The following is a 15359-nucleotide window of genomic DNA, read 5'->3' as shown; positions in this document are numbered from 1 at the left end:
GGAAGAGGGGGGTGCAGGGCCCTGACTCCCCCACACTCCGTGACAGCATCTTACAGGGCGAACTTGGAGGAAATGGTTCAGCCTCAGCAGGACATTAATTTTAATTTGGTTAATGTACACTTTGTTAACTGTGTTCACTGCTGATCACTTTTTCAGAGCGTTATCTAGATGTTCTGGTATTCTGGACAGTGTTTGTGGGTGGATGTAACGATGCTGCCTCTGGCGGGACACAACTGAGAGTATCAATTCAGGACAAATTGCTTAGAGCAGGGCAGTTACAACCCAAAGCTGGAGTTTTTTGGTTTTTTTTAAGGCACACCAAACCAGCCAAACAGGGAGGACTTTGGTTTTACCCCACTGGCTAACCATAAGTCATAAAAGCAATTCCCTTAAACACTCCAGTTTCCCAGTATCACCACCAGTGCCACTCCTTATGGGGATGAATGGTTATGAAAACCAATACTCCAGTAAAAGAAAAAAAGGTTCTCCCGATCCCAAAGGACCAAGCCCCAGACATAGTTCAATATACAAGTCAGATCTTATCCACAAATCATGCTGTTGCCAATCCTTTAGAATCTAAAATCTAAAGGTTTATTCATAAAAAGAAAGAAATATAGATGAGAGTTCAAATTGGTTAAATGGAATCAATTACATACAGTAATGGCAAAGTTCTTGGTTCAGGCTTGTAGCAGTGATGCAATAAATTGCTGGTTCAAATCAAGTCTCTGGACTACAGCCACAGCTGGGATGGGTAATTCAGTCCTTTGTTCAGAACTTCAGTATGTAGCAAGGTTCCCCCAGAAGTATGAAGCAGGATTGAAGACAAAATGGAGGGGTTTCCAGGGCCTTTTATATTCTCTCTCTTGTGGGCTTAAACCTCTTGGTTCTCCTGTGCAAAATCACAGCAACAAGATGGAGTTTGGAGTCACATGGGCAAGTCACATGTCCATGCATGACTCAGTTCTTTACAGGCCAATGCCATTGTTTACATGTTAGTTTGAATGTTCCCAGGAAAGCTCAGAAGTGGATAGGCATCTCCCAAAGTTCACTGTCAGTTAAGTGTTTCTTGACTGGGCATTTACTGAGAATAGTCCTTTCTCAAGAAGCTGACCAAATGCTTCACTTAGAATTAAAACACATTAAGATACAAGTACATAGGCAATATTCATAACTTCAACTACAAAAAAGGTAGACACATACAGATAGCATAATTATAACCAGCCAATCATACCCTCTTCATAGACACCTCACACGACAACCTTTGTAGAATATTTGCTTCAAATATATAATAGTGGTTGCAACAATGATCTATATGGTTACAATTTATGTCAATAACATCACAGTGGAGCTCAGTAGAGTGCTGCCTCTTCTATCTTGGTTTGTTAATGATTCCCAGCACCCAAATCTTGACCCCAAGCCTTCTTCAGGCTCTGCAATGTGCCAGGTTTTGTTTCATCTTATGCACCTGTATGCTGTTGGGTTCTGGAACAGCCAATAGAGAGCCTGTTCTCATGGCACATCCACACAGAAACAGAAATACACAGCGGTAGCTGAACCATCCTCCTGAATGCAGAGGAGGCCACCCAAAATGTGGTAAGGTGATAGGGAATAGTCAGCATGGATTTGTAAAGAACAAATTATGTCAAACCAATCTGATAGCTTTCTTTGATAGGATAACAAGTCTTGTGGATAAGGGAGAAGTGGTGGATGTGGTATACCTAGATTTTAGTAATGCATTTGATACAGTCTCGCATGATATTCTTATCAATAAACTAGGCAAATACAACTTAGATGGGGCTACTATAAGGTGGGTGCATAACTGGCTGGATAACCGTACTCAGAGTAGTTATTAATGGTTCCCAATCCTGCTGGAAAGGTATAACAAGTGGGGTTCCGCAGGGGTCTGTTTTGGGACCGGCTCTGTTCAATATCTTCATCAACAACTTAGATATTGGCATAGAAAGTACGCTTATTAAGTTTGCAGATGATACCAAACTGGGAGGGATTGTAACTGCTTTGGAGGATAGGGTCATAATTCAAAATTATCTGGACAAATTAGAGAAATAGTTTGAGGTAAACAGGATGAAGTTTAATAAAGACAAATGCAAAGTGCTCCACTTAGGAAGGAACAATCAGTTTCACACATACAGAATGGGAAGAGACTGTCTAGGAAGGAGTCCGGTAGAAAGGAACCTACGGGTAATAGTAGACCACAAGCTAAATATGAGTCAACAGTGTGATGCTGTTGCAAAAAAGCAAACATGATTCTGCGATGCATTAACAGCTGTGTTGTAAGCAAGACATGAGAAGTCATTCTTCCGCTCTACTCTGCACTGGTTAGGCCTCAACTGGAGTATTGTGTCCAGTTCTGGGCACCACATTTCAAGAAAGATGTGGAGAGATTGGAGAGGGTCCAAAGAAGAGCAACAAGAATGATTAAAGGTCTTGAGAACATGACCTACGAAGGAAGGCTGAAAGAATTGGGTTTGTTTAGTTTGGAAAAGAGAAGACTGAGAGGGGACATGATAGCAGTTTTCAGGTATCTAAAAGGGTGTCATAAGGAGGAGGGATAAAACTTGTTAATCTTAGCCTCCAAGAATAGAACAAGAAGCAAGGGGCTTAAACTTCAGCAAGGGAGGTTTAGGTTGGACATTAGGCAAAAGTTCCTAACTGTCAGGGTGGTTAAACACTGGAATAAATTGCCTAGAGAGGTTGTGGAATCTCCATCTCTGGAGATATTTAAGAGAAGATTAGATAAATGTCTATCAGGGATGGTCTAGATAGACAGTATTTGGTCCTGCCATGAGGGCAGGGGACTGGACTCGATGACCTCTTGAGGTTCCTTCCAGTCCTAGAATCTATGAAAAATCCCAGCCAATATTGTTTTATTGTTTATATCCCATTGTTGTATCTGTTGTTTCCCCACGTATCTATTTAAAGACTTGCTGCACTAGAACTGAACAATGGCCCAACTTGTCCTGTGTTCTTTCTTGAGCAGTGGCCAGCGTGGATGTTAGAGGAGGGTGTAACCATCCATGCTATAAAGCGCCTAACTGTGTAATACCTTCCTGTTTGTGGACATTTTTTCCTAGCTGGTGAGCAGTATAAATCCTTACAGTACATGCTAATTTTAACACTAGCTAGTGTAAATGCAGATGCCTTTTGTATCCATATAAATTCCTAAAATGCTCCACTTAGCTCTGCATGTTTTCTTTTGATTCCAAAATTCTCCAGGCTGCGGATATGAATGGAAAATCTTGTCTTAAAGCCAAGCTGATATTGTATAGCAGAGAAAAGTGGGAGACGATGCAAGTCCCATCTTGATTAACATTATGTCACTTTTGTTTTACAGCTATCCTCCATCATAGAGATGCTAGAAAGCACTTTCTATGGCTTAGACCTTCTAAAGTTACACTCAGTCACAACAAAATTGGTGGGCCGAGTGGAGAAACTAGAGGAGGTAAGATGAGATCCATTTCTTTTTCTTTGGGTTGTTTTGTTAGAGACGACGTCATGCAAAATGAAATGGCACCTAATCGTTTGGTATCTGGAGCCAAATCATGGTGTTCCATTCCTTGTGGGAGAACTGGTAATTAGCCACCATTTCATTTAACTGTGTGGCCACTGTCATCATGACCTATGACTGGACATTTGGAGAAAAGAGATCAAGGGGTAACATTTCAGAAGTGATTAGATATTCAAAGATTTTTAGGCACCTAGGCAATTTTGGAAATCCTGCTTGATGCCTAGCTGCATCTTTAGATGCCAAAAGGCCTTTGAACATGTGGCCGGTAGTTGCCTAAGTTCCATTGTCTTTCACTGAGGCTTAGATTCCTAAGTGCCTAAGTAACTTTTGAAAATGAGACTTAGGTTCCTATAACAGGGTTCACGACCCGCCCCTCTTCCTGGGGCCCACTTGCTGCCCCCAATAAGACTCAGAGAGGCTTCAGGTTGTCCCACCACCAGTGTCCATCTATATTCAAGCTTTACAAGATTAGTCACCTCCTTTACAGGCAGAGTCAGCCTTCAGCTTGGAGGCCTCCAGTTTCCTCCCTGACTGACTTCTTCCTGGCTGCCCCCTGCTTTCTGGCTCCCTCCCAGTCTTTCTAGCCCTTGGCTTGTCAGGCCAGCAGGTGTTGCCAGTCCTTAGGCTGGCATCAGGCCTTTTCCATTAGCCCCAATGTGTTTCCCTTGATTGGAGCTGACTGGGCAGGAGCTGATTAGGTGCTTTTGCACCAGCATCTTGCTACAGTTTCTAAATCATTTAGGTGCTTTTGAAAATTTTACCTAACCAGTGTTGCCAATTCTCACAAGTCCTGAGATATTTCATACTCTTCTTAAAGCCCCAGTTCCTGGAGTCATGTGATTTTTGTGAGACTCTCAGCTTTCATTTCAAAGAAAAGTAAGATATCATGGTTATGAAGAAAAGCTTGCAAATGTGACCTAAGTGGGTAACCTAAAATTTTAAAGACTAAACAATAAGAACTTAAAATGTTTTACTTTTGAAGAACTTCATGATTTCTTGGGGCCTGACTCATGGTTTTAGAATACTGGGGACTGCCCATGCTGAGCCTGTTTGTAGTAATCCATATGTGTGGCGGAAGATCACATTTTAGCCACACACCAACATATATGACATCTTGCAACTCAGTCAAGGCAGGTCAATGAGAAGGGTTTCTCAGAAGAGGATGTGTGGTGGGAAGGTGATGCTGCATTTATGAACCCTGTGACCAGTGGCGTAGCCAGGTTCTAACAGGGGGAGTGAACACATAAAAAAAGGCGCCACCCAACATATCAAATTACTAATTACATACTTTTAAAATTTGTTATACATATTTATTTTGTACTTAAACTAAAAACACAAGAATGATATTTTTACAAGTATGTGTGTTATTTTGCATTTAAAATATAAAAGTTTTACAGTATTGTATATAAAATCAAAACATAATAAAAACACGTGTTATTTACTTATTTTATATTTCAAAGATAAGATCAAAACAATATGATAATCTATGAAGCAAATACAACAGCCTCTTTCGTCTAAGCTTCATTCTAGCAAAATTATCTATTACTTTATTATAATCTACTTCAGTAGCCAATTGTCTTTCAATGGAGAGCAAAGCTAATCCAGACAATCTATCTTCACCCATTGTAGACCACAGGTAGGACTTTATAAGTTTAAGTTGGCTAAAGGATCGTTCCGCAACTGCACTACTTATTGGCAAGGTCAGAAAAATGTGGTACAATCTCGAAAGGTTAGGATGAATGGAACACATATAATTGGCGATCATGAATTTCAGTACACTGTTGATGGTGAGTTTCTCGTCGACACTTGACTTTACCCTACCGCTGGTGCTCATTATCTCTTTGTACATGTCTTTAAATGAAAGAAACTCTTCCACAATTGTGGTTTCACTGTTGATCACATCTGAGTATGTCTGCCAAAAATTCTAATTTGTTCACATTATCCGCGTTGTCAAAATGCTTTGGGTCTAAACCTAGTTTATTTGGCAGCCACATTTTTAAAATGCTCGAATCTTTTACTCGTGCTATTTATAACAGAATCTAAGGACACTAAATAGGATTCAACTATGAATTTCTTCCGGGCATCAAATATTCCTTCTTCATCCTCTGCAATTTCCTCATGGAATCTTTTTCTCTTGCGTATTCTGTGCTGCTTATATTCCGGCAGCCAGGTCAATTTCACAGCTCTATGAATTTGATGCCCGTCAAATTTGGTCAGCAAAGTGTTCAATGTTTTGTTGAAAAGGCGCCACTTTATTCTAAACTAGAGGAGAAGCGAAAACAATCCACACACTAAGAAGTAATCAGACTGAACTATTTGAAATTATCCAAAGGGTTCAGCATTTGTTTACACTGCAGGAAGCAATTCTTATGAATACGCGCGCTTGTGTGGGTGCCTGGGTGAGTGAGTATACATGTCAACCGATAAAAAAAAGCGCCGACAAAAGGGCGAAGACAAAATGTTTACAAAAATGTGGGCCTCTTGGCTCTTGCAAGGGATTCACATGTTACAAGACTAACTAATGCTGTAGTGGTAAGTGTTACAAGTGTACAGACGAAGTTTCTGCCACCTTTGATTATGTGATGGAAGCTACTGCCCGATACTAGGGGCTTTCCTCCCCCCATGCACCATACCCCCCACAACGCCAGATTTGCTGTGTCTCAAGCCCAAGGCTGGGTCCAAGCGGGGAGACACCCCCCCCACAAACCCCTCTGCCAGCTCGAGAGAGGCACCAGAGCTAAGCACTGCAAAGCTGGCCCAGCCCCTGCAGCCCCCACTCCCTGGCCCATGCACACACTAGCAAAGGGATCAGCTGAGACCAGCTGGGGTGTGTGTGGGGGTGCGACACCACCAGAGGTCCGTCTCTCCAAAGCCCCAGCCTCAAATTGCAACCTCCTGGCAGGTGATCACTATAAGGTGAAAGCCCCCAAAGCGGGGCAGGCAGCCTCTGAGGCAGGGGGGGCAAACTGGGAGCTTACCCCCCATGTGAAAAAAAGTCTCCGTAGTGTCTGGAGCCACCAGATTTCCGCCTTTTTTGAATTAAAAGCTCCAAAGGAGAAGCAGATTGCTCGCGCCAGGCTCTCCTTCCCTTCATGGCACGCGGCTGGAGCAGCAGACTCAGGAGTGGGCTGGGGTCTGGGGTTGACCAGCTGCTGACTTGATCCTTTGGGCTCTGCCCCTGTTCTCAGCTCAGCGCCCGGATCCGCTCCAAGCCCCCAAGTGCCTTGGCTCGCCAAGGCAGCAGTACCCCTCCCCCCCGTTAATGCAATCCCAATGCTGCCTCCCCAAGGGACCTGAGCCCCCAGGATCTCAATGAAAAGGGCTGTGTGGGGAGGGGGCTGGTTTGCTTTCTGAAAGGCAAATTCTGCACGAAAAAGCAAGTCCCACTTATGTGTCATTGAATGAAGGAGAAACCCAGAGCACTAGCTCTGCACTTGGGCACACCTGGAGTGTCAGTGATCAGGCTTGCTGGCCTGGCCCCCAGCCACCATGCTCAGCTCACGCTGCCTCGCTCTCCTCAGGCCGAGGTCACCACCCAGACAGAGGCAGGGGCCAGCGCAGCATCTCGCTGTGAGGGGGCCATTGCTCACACGCACCCGGTGAGACAGTCCCTCTCATCTCACCTGAGGCAGCTGCTCTGCAATCTGTGGCCCCTGGAAGCAGGCAGCACACAGGAGCAGCGCGGGGGAGAGCACAGTCCCCCGCATAAGAGAGACAATCAGACAGACGTGGGCAGGGTCTGTTGGGGGTTTGCATGGGGGAGGCAGGGGAGAGGGGGTGGTGGGGCTGCACTGGGAGACTCTCCAATGCAGCACCTAGCCACGCTGGCTCTGTGCATCATGAGGCCACTCGGGAAAAGGAGGCAGTAAGAGAGAGAGGCTGAGGAGGAGGTGCCCTTCCCCTCCCAGCTCGGTCTGTGAGTCCCTGATTTCGCAGAGTCTCAGCGCTGCTGGCACCCAGCCTCAGGTACTGGGCTGCAGTGCAAGCTAGAGGGGCTGATACAGAGAAGTCAGGACCAGTCACAGCACTTCCCATGTCATCATGAAAACTCATTCCTGGAAAGCTGGGTGAGGTAATATGGGGGGTGGAGGGGATATATATCAAGGTGGGTGAGGTAATATAGTTTATTGGACCAGCTTCTGTTGGTGAGAGAGACAAGCTTTTGAGCTTTCACAGAATTCTTCTTCAGGAAGAAGAAAGGACTCCGTGAAAGCTCCAAAGCTTGTCTCTCTCTCTCTCTCACCAGCAAAAGTTGCTCCAATAAAAGATACTACCTCACCCACCTTGTGGCTCTAATTTCCTGGGAACAACAGGGCTACACTAACACAGCATACAAAAACGCAAGATTCACATGAACAGCACACAGTGACCACCATCACACCGGGACACTATTTTCAGGATTCATCTTAGCATCCAGCATTTCATCATCACACCAAGGAAGTAGCACTATCAGCACAATGAGATAAATATAGCCACATGTGCATGCCAAAAATTCACAGTACAAGCATACTGGGATCCACACAGCAGGATAGTAGTTTCAGTTTAGCTCTCAGTTTAGGATACACTCAGGGACTGAGTCCAAAGGTTCAGCTAAACACAAGGGCACCTGCAAATAGTTGTACTAACAGCAGGTTCTACACTGGCACAATAGGAGGAGTTCCATGTCAGGGCACTAATTCCCAATCCCAGTGCAAGGCAATATGGGATCCAGACACCAGGTCTTTAGTACTAGAATTTGTACTCCCAGGAGAGTGGGATGGAATTATTTAAGTTACAGAAGGCAACTCCCAAGAAACAAGAAGGCACTTGACCAAATGGCTGGGTGGATGTTAAACAACCATCACCAGCCATTGTGCAGCAAGTGAATGACAATTAGCAATTTAATGACCACCATCACCAGAGAATTACTCAACCCTGGGACTCAGGAGGGGCGGGGTGGGTATGCAGCAGGCTGAGGGAAGAGGCGCGGAAGGAGCTTGGCTGCCGCTGGCAAAGCCTGCCTTGCTGCGGGAGCCCAGTGCTGGCAGCGCCAAGCTTCAGAGTGGAGCATGGGCCCAGCTGGCGCCATTGGCACCATGGTAACCCCTAATGCGCCACTTTTTGACAACATGCTTAGTGGGGTAGCGGCCGCTACCCCTGCTCCCCCCCCAGCTACACTACTGCCTGTGACTCATGTCCTGTACATAGTGTTTAATGTTTAGTCCAATAACAAAAAAGTTAATGATCTAAACTGGAGCCAGTGTGAGCTGCTGCTAAGGTTGCCAAGCATCTGGTTTTCAACCAGAACTCCTGATCGAAAAGGGACCCTGGTGGCTCCGGTTGGCACCGCTGACCAGGCTGTTAAAAGTACGGTTGGCAGCACAGCAGTGACCTGGGGCTAAGGCAGGCTCTGTGCCTGCCAAAGCTCTGTGCAGCTCCTGGAAGTGGCCACCAGTTCCCTGCAGCTCCTAGATGCATGGGCCGCCAGGGAAGCTTCACACGCTGCCACCGCCCCAAGTGCTGGCTCTGCAGCTCCCATTGGTTGGGAACCACGGTCCGCGACCAATGGGAGCTGCGGGGGTGGTGCCTGCCGGTGCGAATGCAGTACACGGACCCTTCCTGGCCATCCATGTGCCTAGGGGCTGCAGGGACCTGGTGGCCGCTTTCTGAGAGCCATAGTAAGTGCCGCTGGGACCCCACATCCCCATCCGCACCCCAACTCCCTGCCCCAGGCTGGAGTCCCTTCTCACACTCAAATTCCCTCCCGGAGCCCGCACCTTCACCCCCCCAACACTCTGCCCTAGCCCTTAGCCCCCTTCTGCACCCCAAATCCCTCATCCCCAGTCCCTCCCCCTCAGCCAGAGCCCTCACCCCCCTCCTGCTCCCCAACCCACTACCCCAGCCTGATGAAAGTGAGTGGGGGGGGGGGGAGAGTGAATGAGGGAGCCCCCAAAGCTGCAGGCTTTAAGTTAAAACACCTCTGCATATCTCTCTATCCATGTTATAGAGGGCGGACAATTTATGAGTTTACCCTGTATTAGCTTTATACAGAGTAAAACAGATTTATTTGGGGTTTGGATCCCATTCGGAACTGGGTGTCTGGGTGCTGGAGGCAGATAATCTGCTAAACTGTTTTCAGTTAACTCTGCAGCTTTGGGGGTGTCAGGATTCCCTCCCCACTCTGAACTCTGGGGTACAGATGTGGGGACCCGCATGAAAGACCCCCCCAAACTTATTTCTACCAGCTTAGGTTAAAAACTTTCCCAAGGCACTAATTCCTTTCTTTGTTCTTGGATGATATTGCTGCCACCACCAAGTGATTTAAACAAACATTCAGGGAGGGGCCACTTGGAGCCCTATCTCACCCAAAGTATCCCCCAAGCCCTTTCACCCCCTTTCCTGGGGGGGCTTGAGAATAATATATCAACCGATAGGTTAACAAAAAGTGAGCACAGATCAAATCCCTGGTTTTTAGGACACTGAAAATCAGTCAGGTTCTTAAAAGAAGAATTTCATTAAAAAAAAAAGTAAAAGAATCACATCTGCAAAATCAGGATGGAAGATAACTTTACAGGGTAAATAAAAAGATTTTAAACACAGAGGATTCCCCTCTAGGCTCAACTTCAAAGTTACAAAAACAGGAATAAATCTCCCTCTTAGCATAGGGAAAATTCACAAGCCAAAACAAAAGATAATCTAATGCATTTCCTTGCTATCACTTACAATTTCTGTAATTTTTAGATGTATCAGTTCAGGATCTTTTTAGGAGCTGGGTTACCTTCTTGTTCTCTCTCTTTGTCCTGAGAGGGAACCAACAAAGAGAGCACAAACAAAACCTTCTGCCCCCGCCCCAGATTTGAATGTATCTTCTTTGCCCATTGGTCTTTCTGGTCAGGTGCCAACTAGGTTAATTGAACTGATTAACCCCTTACAGGTAAGGGATTCTGTACTTCTGGCCAGGAGGGATTTATGTTACTGCATACATAAAGGTTGTTACCCTTCCCTTTATATTTATGACAGGGGGCATGGCCTGGACCCTGGGTCTGTGTTGCAGCAGGCTAGCATGTCTGGCTCAACAAGGCAGGATTCTGGAAGTCCCAAGCTGGCAGGGAGAACAGGCTCAGAGGTAATTCCAGCACATCAGGTGACAGTCCCAAGGGGGTCTCTGTGACTGAACCAGTCACTGTGGCATAGTCGAACAGGATCTGTGCACAGCTGATTGCTTTGAGACACTGGTTGTGATTTTAAGTGAGTTTTAAGTGTGGTGGCCGGAGAATAGACAAAGTGGTTACTGGTTTGTTATTTTCTGTTTGCTTATTTCGGGTAAGGGAAATAGAGGCAGGAAAATCAGCAAAATGATTGACAGTGAGGCTCAGAAGAAGCTAGAACTGCACAGGTTGCAGATTGCTGAGAAAGAAAATGAACATAAAAGACAGATGGAATTAAGAGAAATGGAGATTAATGCACAATTTGCCTGGGAAAAAGCTGCTCACGAAAGAGACATGGAAGCCCAAAGGTTAGCACAGCAAGCTGCTCAGGAGGAGAAGGAAAGAGAGAGGCAGCAGGCCCTAGAGTTAAGAGACAAACCCAAATGGAGACCCAGAAGCATGAACTGGCTGTAATGGAGTGGAAGATACAGAACCTTTCAGCAGCTGGCTCCACTTCCCCCAAAATCCATAAATGGGAGCGATTATGTCCATATGATGAATCCAGTGATATTGTTGAGTATTTCATCACCTTTGAGAGACTGTGCACTCTCCATGCAATTCCTGAGGATCAAAAGATGACTACTTTGGTTGCAAAATTGACTGGGAGAGCTCTGGACATATTCAATAAGATGCCTATTACTGATGCTTCAAACTATGGTATATTTAAGGAACTGGTTTTGAAACAGTTTCAGATTACACCTGAAACCTACAAGGTTAAATTCAAGAACCTTAAAAGGGGAACTGGGTTTAGTAATGTGGCTTATGTAAATGAAATGAGAGATTTGTTAGACAAGTGGGTGAGTGGAAAAGGCATTACAAGCTTTGAAGAAATGTGTGATTTGGTTGTTCAGGAACAGTTCCTGAATATGTGCAGTGACAGTGTAAAACAGTATTTGTGGGACAAAAAGGTGGATGCAGTGGGTGAATTAGCTGGGTTTGCAGACTCTTATGAGCAATCACAAGCTGCAATTAAACATAAACCACTGGCAGAGGGGTACAGGATTGGTGGAAAACAGAATCACTGTTTTACCCCTGGGAAAAAGGAGGCTGGGCGTTCATCTCCCCATTCCCCTGTTACTCATCCCAAGTCTCCTATACAAGCAGAGGAGCCCAGAAGGTGCTATCATTGTAATTCCACTAAGCACCTGAGGAATAAATGTCCTGGGCTGAGTGGGAACAGGCTCCAGGTAACACATGAAGTTGCTGCTTCTCAGAGCACAGGGGTATCCCAGATTACTGCCACTTTCTACATAGGATTTGTAAAGGTTGCTTCTACACAAACAAGCAGTGAGCATATGCATGCTGTTAAACTTAATGGAAAAGTGCTCCAAGGTTGGAGGGATACTGATGCAGAGATTTCTGTGGTCAGGAGGGACCTGATCCACGAGAAGGATTTGTTACCAGGAAAAATGGCAGAATTAGAATTGGTGGAAGGTTACAAAGTCCTTGCACCTTCAGCTAAGGTACACATGGAAACTAGTGATTTGCAGGCTGAACTAACTGTTGTAGCGGTGGTACATAATTTTGTGCTGTTTCTACTGGGGAATGATTTTTTTGATGTGGCAGAATCTGTCCCAGGGTTTGTTAGCAGCAAGAAGGAATCTTGTGCTGAAAGCCCCAGAGGGGAGGGTGAAGTCACAGGGGCTGCTGGGGAAATGGGAGAGTGTCTAATTCCTCTGTAGCAGGGGAAAATGTGCCATTGGGGGCAGGGATGGAGCCCTGGGGCTCAAGACAGGTCCCTGTGGGAGGGGATGGATAGAGCCAGCTCCTGTCCTGTGATCATTTCCCTGGGGGAGAGGGATGTTTCACCTGGTAACAGGGGTGGCTTCCCAGCTCCTGACTGCCAGGAAGTTGCAGGTCAGCAGGCGACAGACCCTGCCCTAGGGTGCACAGGGACATGTATCCTGGAAATGGAAGTTGGGGTCCTGACAACCACTGCAGTGGGAACAGACCCCCAAGGGCTCTGTAGCTGGAAGCAAGCCCAACCTGAGTGAAGGGGTGGGGGCAGGGTTTGCTGGCCAGGGAAGGGTCTCTCATATCTGGTAGTTGTGAGCCCACAGCTGGATCAGGGTCACCTTCTCTTTTGGAGGACGCAGGGGTGTCTGCCTTGGGGGGAACCCAGAGAGGGAAGTCCAGACGGAAGGTGAGGGTGGACAGGAGGGTCTGCCCATCTTTTGTAGGAAGGCATTTCCCCAAGAGAAGAGTGAAGGATCTACATCTGAAATGCCAGACCCCTCACCTGTGGATCAGGTATTAAGGGAAGACTGGGGGTCAAATCTCCTGGATGGAAGAGTCCACCCAGCTGAACAGAGAATGGGGTGACCCAGGGGATCTTACCAATCCAAAGCACTCCATTAAAATATATTGTTCCTGCTATGCTTGTAGAAACTAACATTGTCTCTTCAAGGCAGGAGAAGGAAAAACTTTGCATTTGGGACGCTTCAAAAACTGGTGGGACCCAACAGAAAGAGATTCCAGATGGAGGGGCCAAGGGCAGGCATGGTTTCAGTGCACTCTTTCCTTACCAAAACCCCAAGCACATACCTGAATTGAAAGCCTTCACCAAAGAGACAGGAGACTCTGTGTCTAAACCCCTACCATGGCACACAAAGGGATTGGAAAATACAATAGACACTGAACGAGCTAAACTGTGTGAACAGAGCCTGTCTGCCATAGATTTGCTGGTTATCTTGTGTCTTTGGCTACTTCACCTATGGGTCAAGACAAAGTTGTTAATACTAATGGTAAACCCTTTGAAGATGAGTAACATACCAGATCTCTGGAAAAAACTTTTGTTCATGCTAGGGATGGTGACAAGACAGTCCCACAAGCAGGTTGCTTTTCATCTTATACCTGTAAACAGGCTGGGAGCTTCACACAGAAGCAAAAGCATAACAGGCCTACAATACTGTGTGGAAGGGGAAACTGAGGCACACTGCCTCATGGCATTAGTGGCTAAATGCCAAGAAACCTACACTTTTACAGATATTGCTATCTGCATTCTGTTAGCAATGCTACACCCCAACAAGTTTTCGGGTACCTGGGGACCAGGAACCCAGAACTTTGCAAGAACCCCTATGAATAGCATTATAGTGTTTAATAATGCTGGATGGGGGTCTGACCAGAGCTGAACCAGAATTTTAAATGTACTGCCTCCACCATGGACAGTGTCCAAGTCTCTGGCAGTAAGTTCAGGAGGAGGACGTGATGTTGCACTCCATATGCTTTATGAAAATATGCTTATGAATGTGAATATAATGTAACTGGAATATGCTTTATGCAAAAGGTCTCTTGTAAGGTATAATTACAAAGCTTATAATCTACTGAGTGTGTTCATCCCTATTTGTATGCATATATTATTCTTGTATCTGAAGCTAGAAATATGAAGTATAACTCTGAGGTCCTATTGTAATTATGCAAAGTGTGGGCCATTAATGGTGGTTTAGAATCTTGATGGCTCCCATTGACTAGGACAATTGGTTGTAAATGGCTTATTTACCTGCAAGCCTTCCTGTGTAGTGTGGGCCAGCCCGTGGGTAATGAGGAATGAGGTCTCACAGGGACACATGACCATGTCACCTGATAATGAAATCCATCTTAAATCTGGTACTTTTCCATTTAGAAAGAGGGGTGGGAACCCAGAGAGACAAAAGATTCCTGTCTTGTGCCAAAGCTATAAAAGGAGCAGGACAGAGGCGGCTGCCAGTCATCAGAAAGTTTTCCACCTAAGATGTCTGCTGGAACTAACAAGAACCGTACTAGGGGAAAGGATTGGGCCTATACTAGGAAGGAGTTTAGTCTGTGAAAGAAGCTTATTGGAACATCTCTGAGGATATTACCTGTAATCAGTTTCTTTATGTATTAGGCTTAGACTTGCATGTTTTTGCTTTATTTTGCTTGGTGACTTACTTTGTTTTTCTGTTATTACTTGAAACAACTTAAATCCTACTTTTTATACTTAAATTCCGGTTAAGCTTTATACAGAGTAAAACAGATTTATTTTGGGTTTGGATCCCATCGGGAACTGGATGTCTGGGTGCTGGAGACAGGTAACCTGCTAAATTGTTTTCAGTTAAGTCTGCAGCTTTGGAGGCATGGCCCATATCCTGGGTCTGTGTTGCAGCAGGCTGGCATGTCTGGCTCAACAAGGCAGGGTTCTGGAAGTCCCAAGCTGGCAGGGAAAATGGGCTCAGAGGTAATTCCAGCATGTCAGGTGACAGTCCCAAGGGGGTCTCTGGGACCAAACCCGTCACACTGTCCATGATTTTTACTAAAAATACCTGTAACTAAATCTTAACCTTACCTCTGGACAGCTTAACCTATAGTTAAGATTGCCTAACATTTTCCATTGTAAGCCCCTCTTTTCACTAGCTTGTTACTTTTGCAGATTTCAACTATTGGGGGTAAAATTTTCCATGCTTGCTCTTTGCTTCAGCCTCAATTCTCTTAGTATGGTTCAGCAAAAATTGTTCAGCTGTTTCCAAGAAAGAGAAAAATTGGTAATTTTGCCCAAGATAAATTCTTACAACTCTTTCTTTGAAGAGCTCTAATATCTTTACACTTTGGCACAGGAAATTTGACAGGGATGTAACCCTGGGACCAGAGAGATGCCTTTTGCTGTCCTCATGAAAAATCTGCTCACACTT

At 45.5% G+C, this 15359-nt stretch overlaps 1 protein-coding gene across 1 annotated transcript in view; it reads left to right on the top strand.

Moving 5' to 3' along the window:
- Positions 1 to 15359, top strand: part of OLFML2B (olfactomedin like 2B) — a 110442-nt gene that overhangs the window by 54442 nt on the left and 40641 nt on the right. The window contains exon 3 of the mRNA XM_039484784.1: positions 3353 to 3460. Coding sequence (XP_039340718.1) covers positions 3353 to 3460 — 108 coding nt within the window. The remainder of the gene's footprint in view (positions 1 to 3352; positions 3461 to 15359) is intronic.

This window comes from Mauremys reevesii, linkage group 8 (assembly GCF_016161935.1).
Source record: "Mauremys reevesii isolate NIE-2019 linkage group 8, ASM1616193v1, whole genome shotgun sequence".
NCBI lineage: Eukaryota > Metazoa > Chordata > Testudines > Geoemydidae > Mauremys > Mauremys reevesii.
Note: the sequence above shows the minus strand (reverse complement) of the source record. Positions and strands in the feature narration are given on the sequence as shown.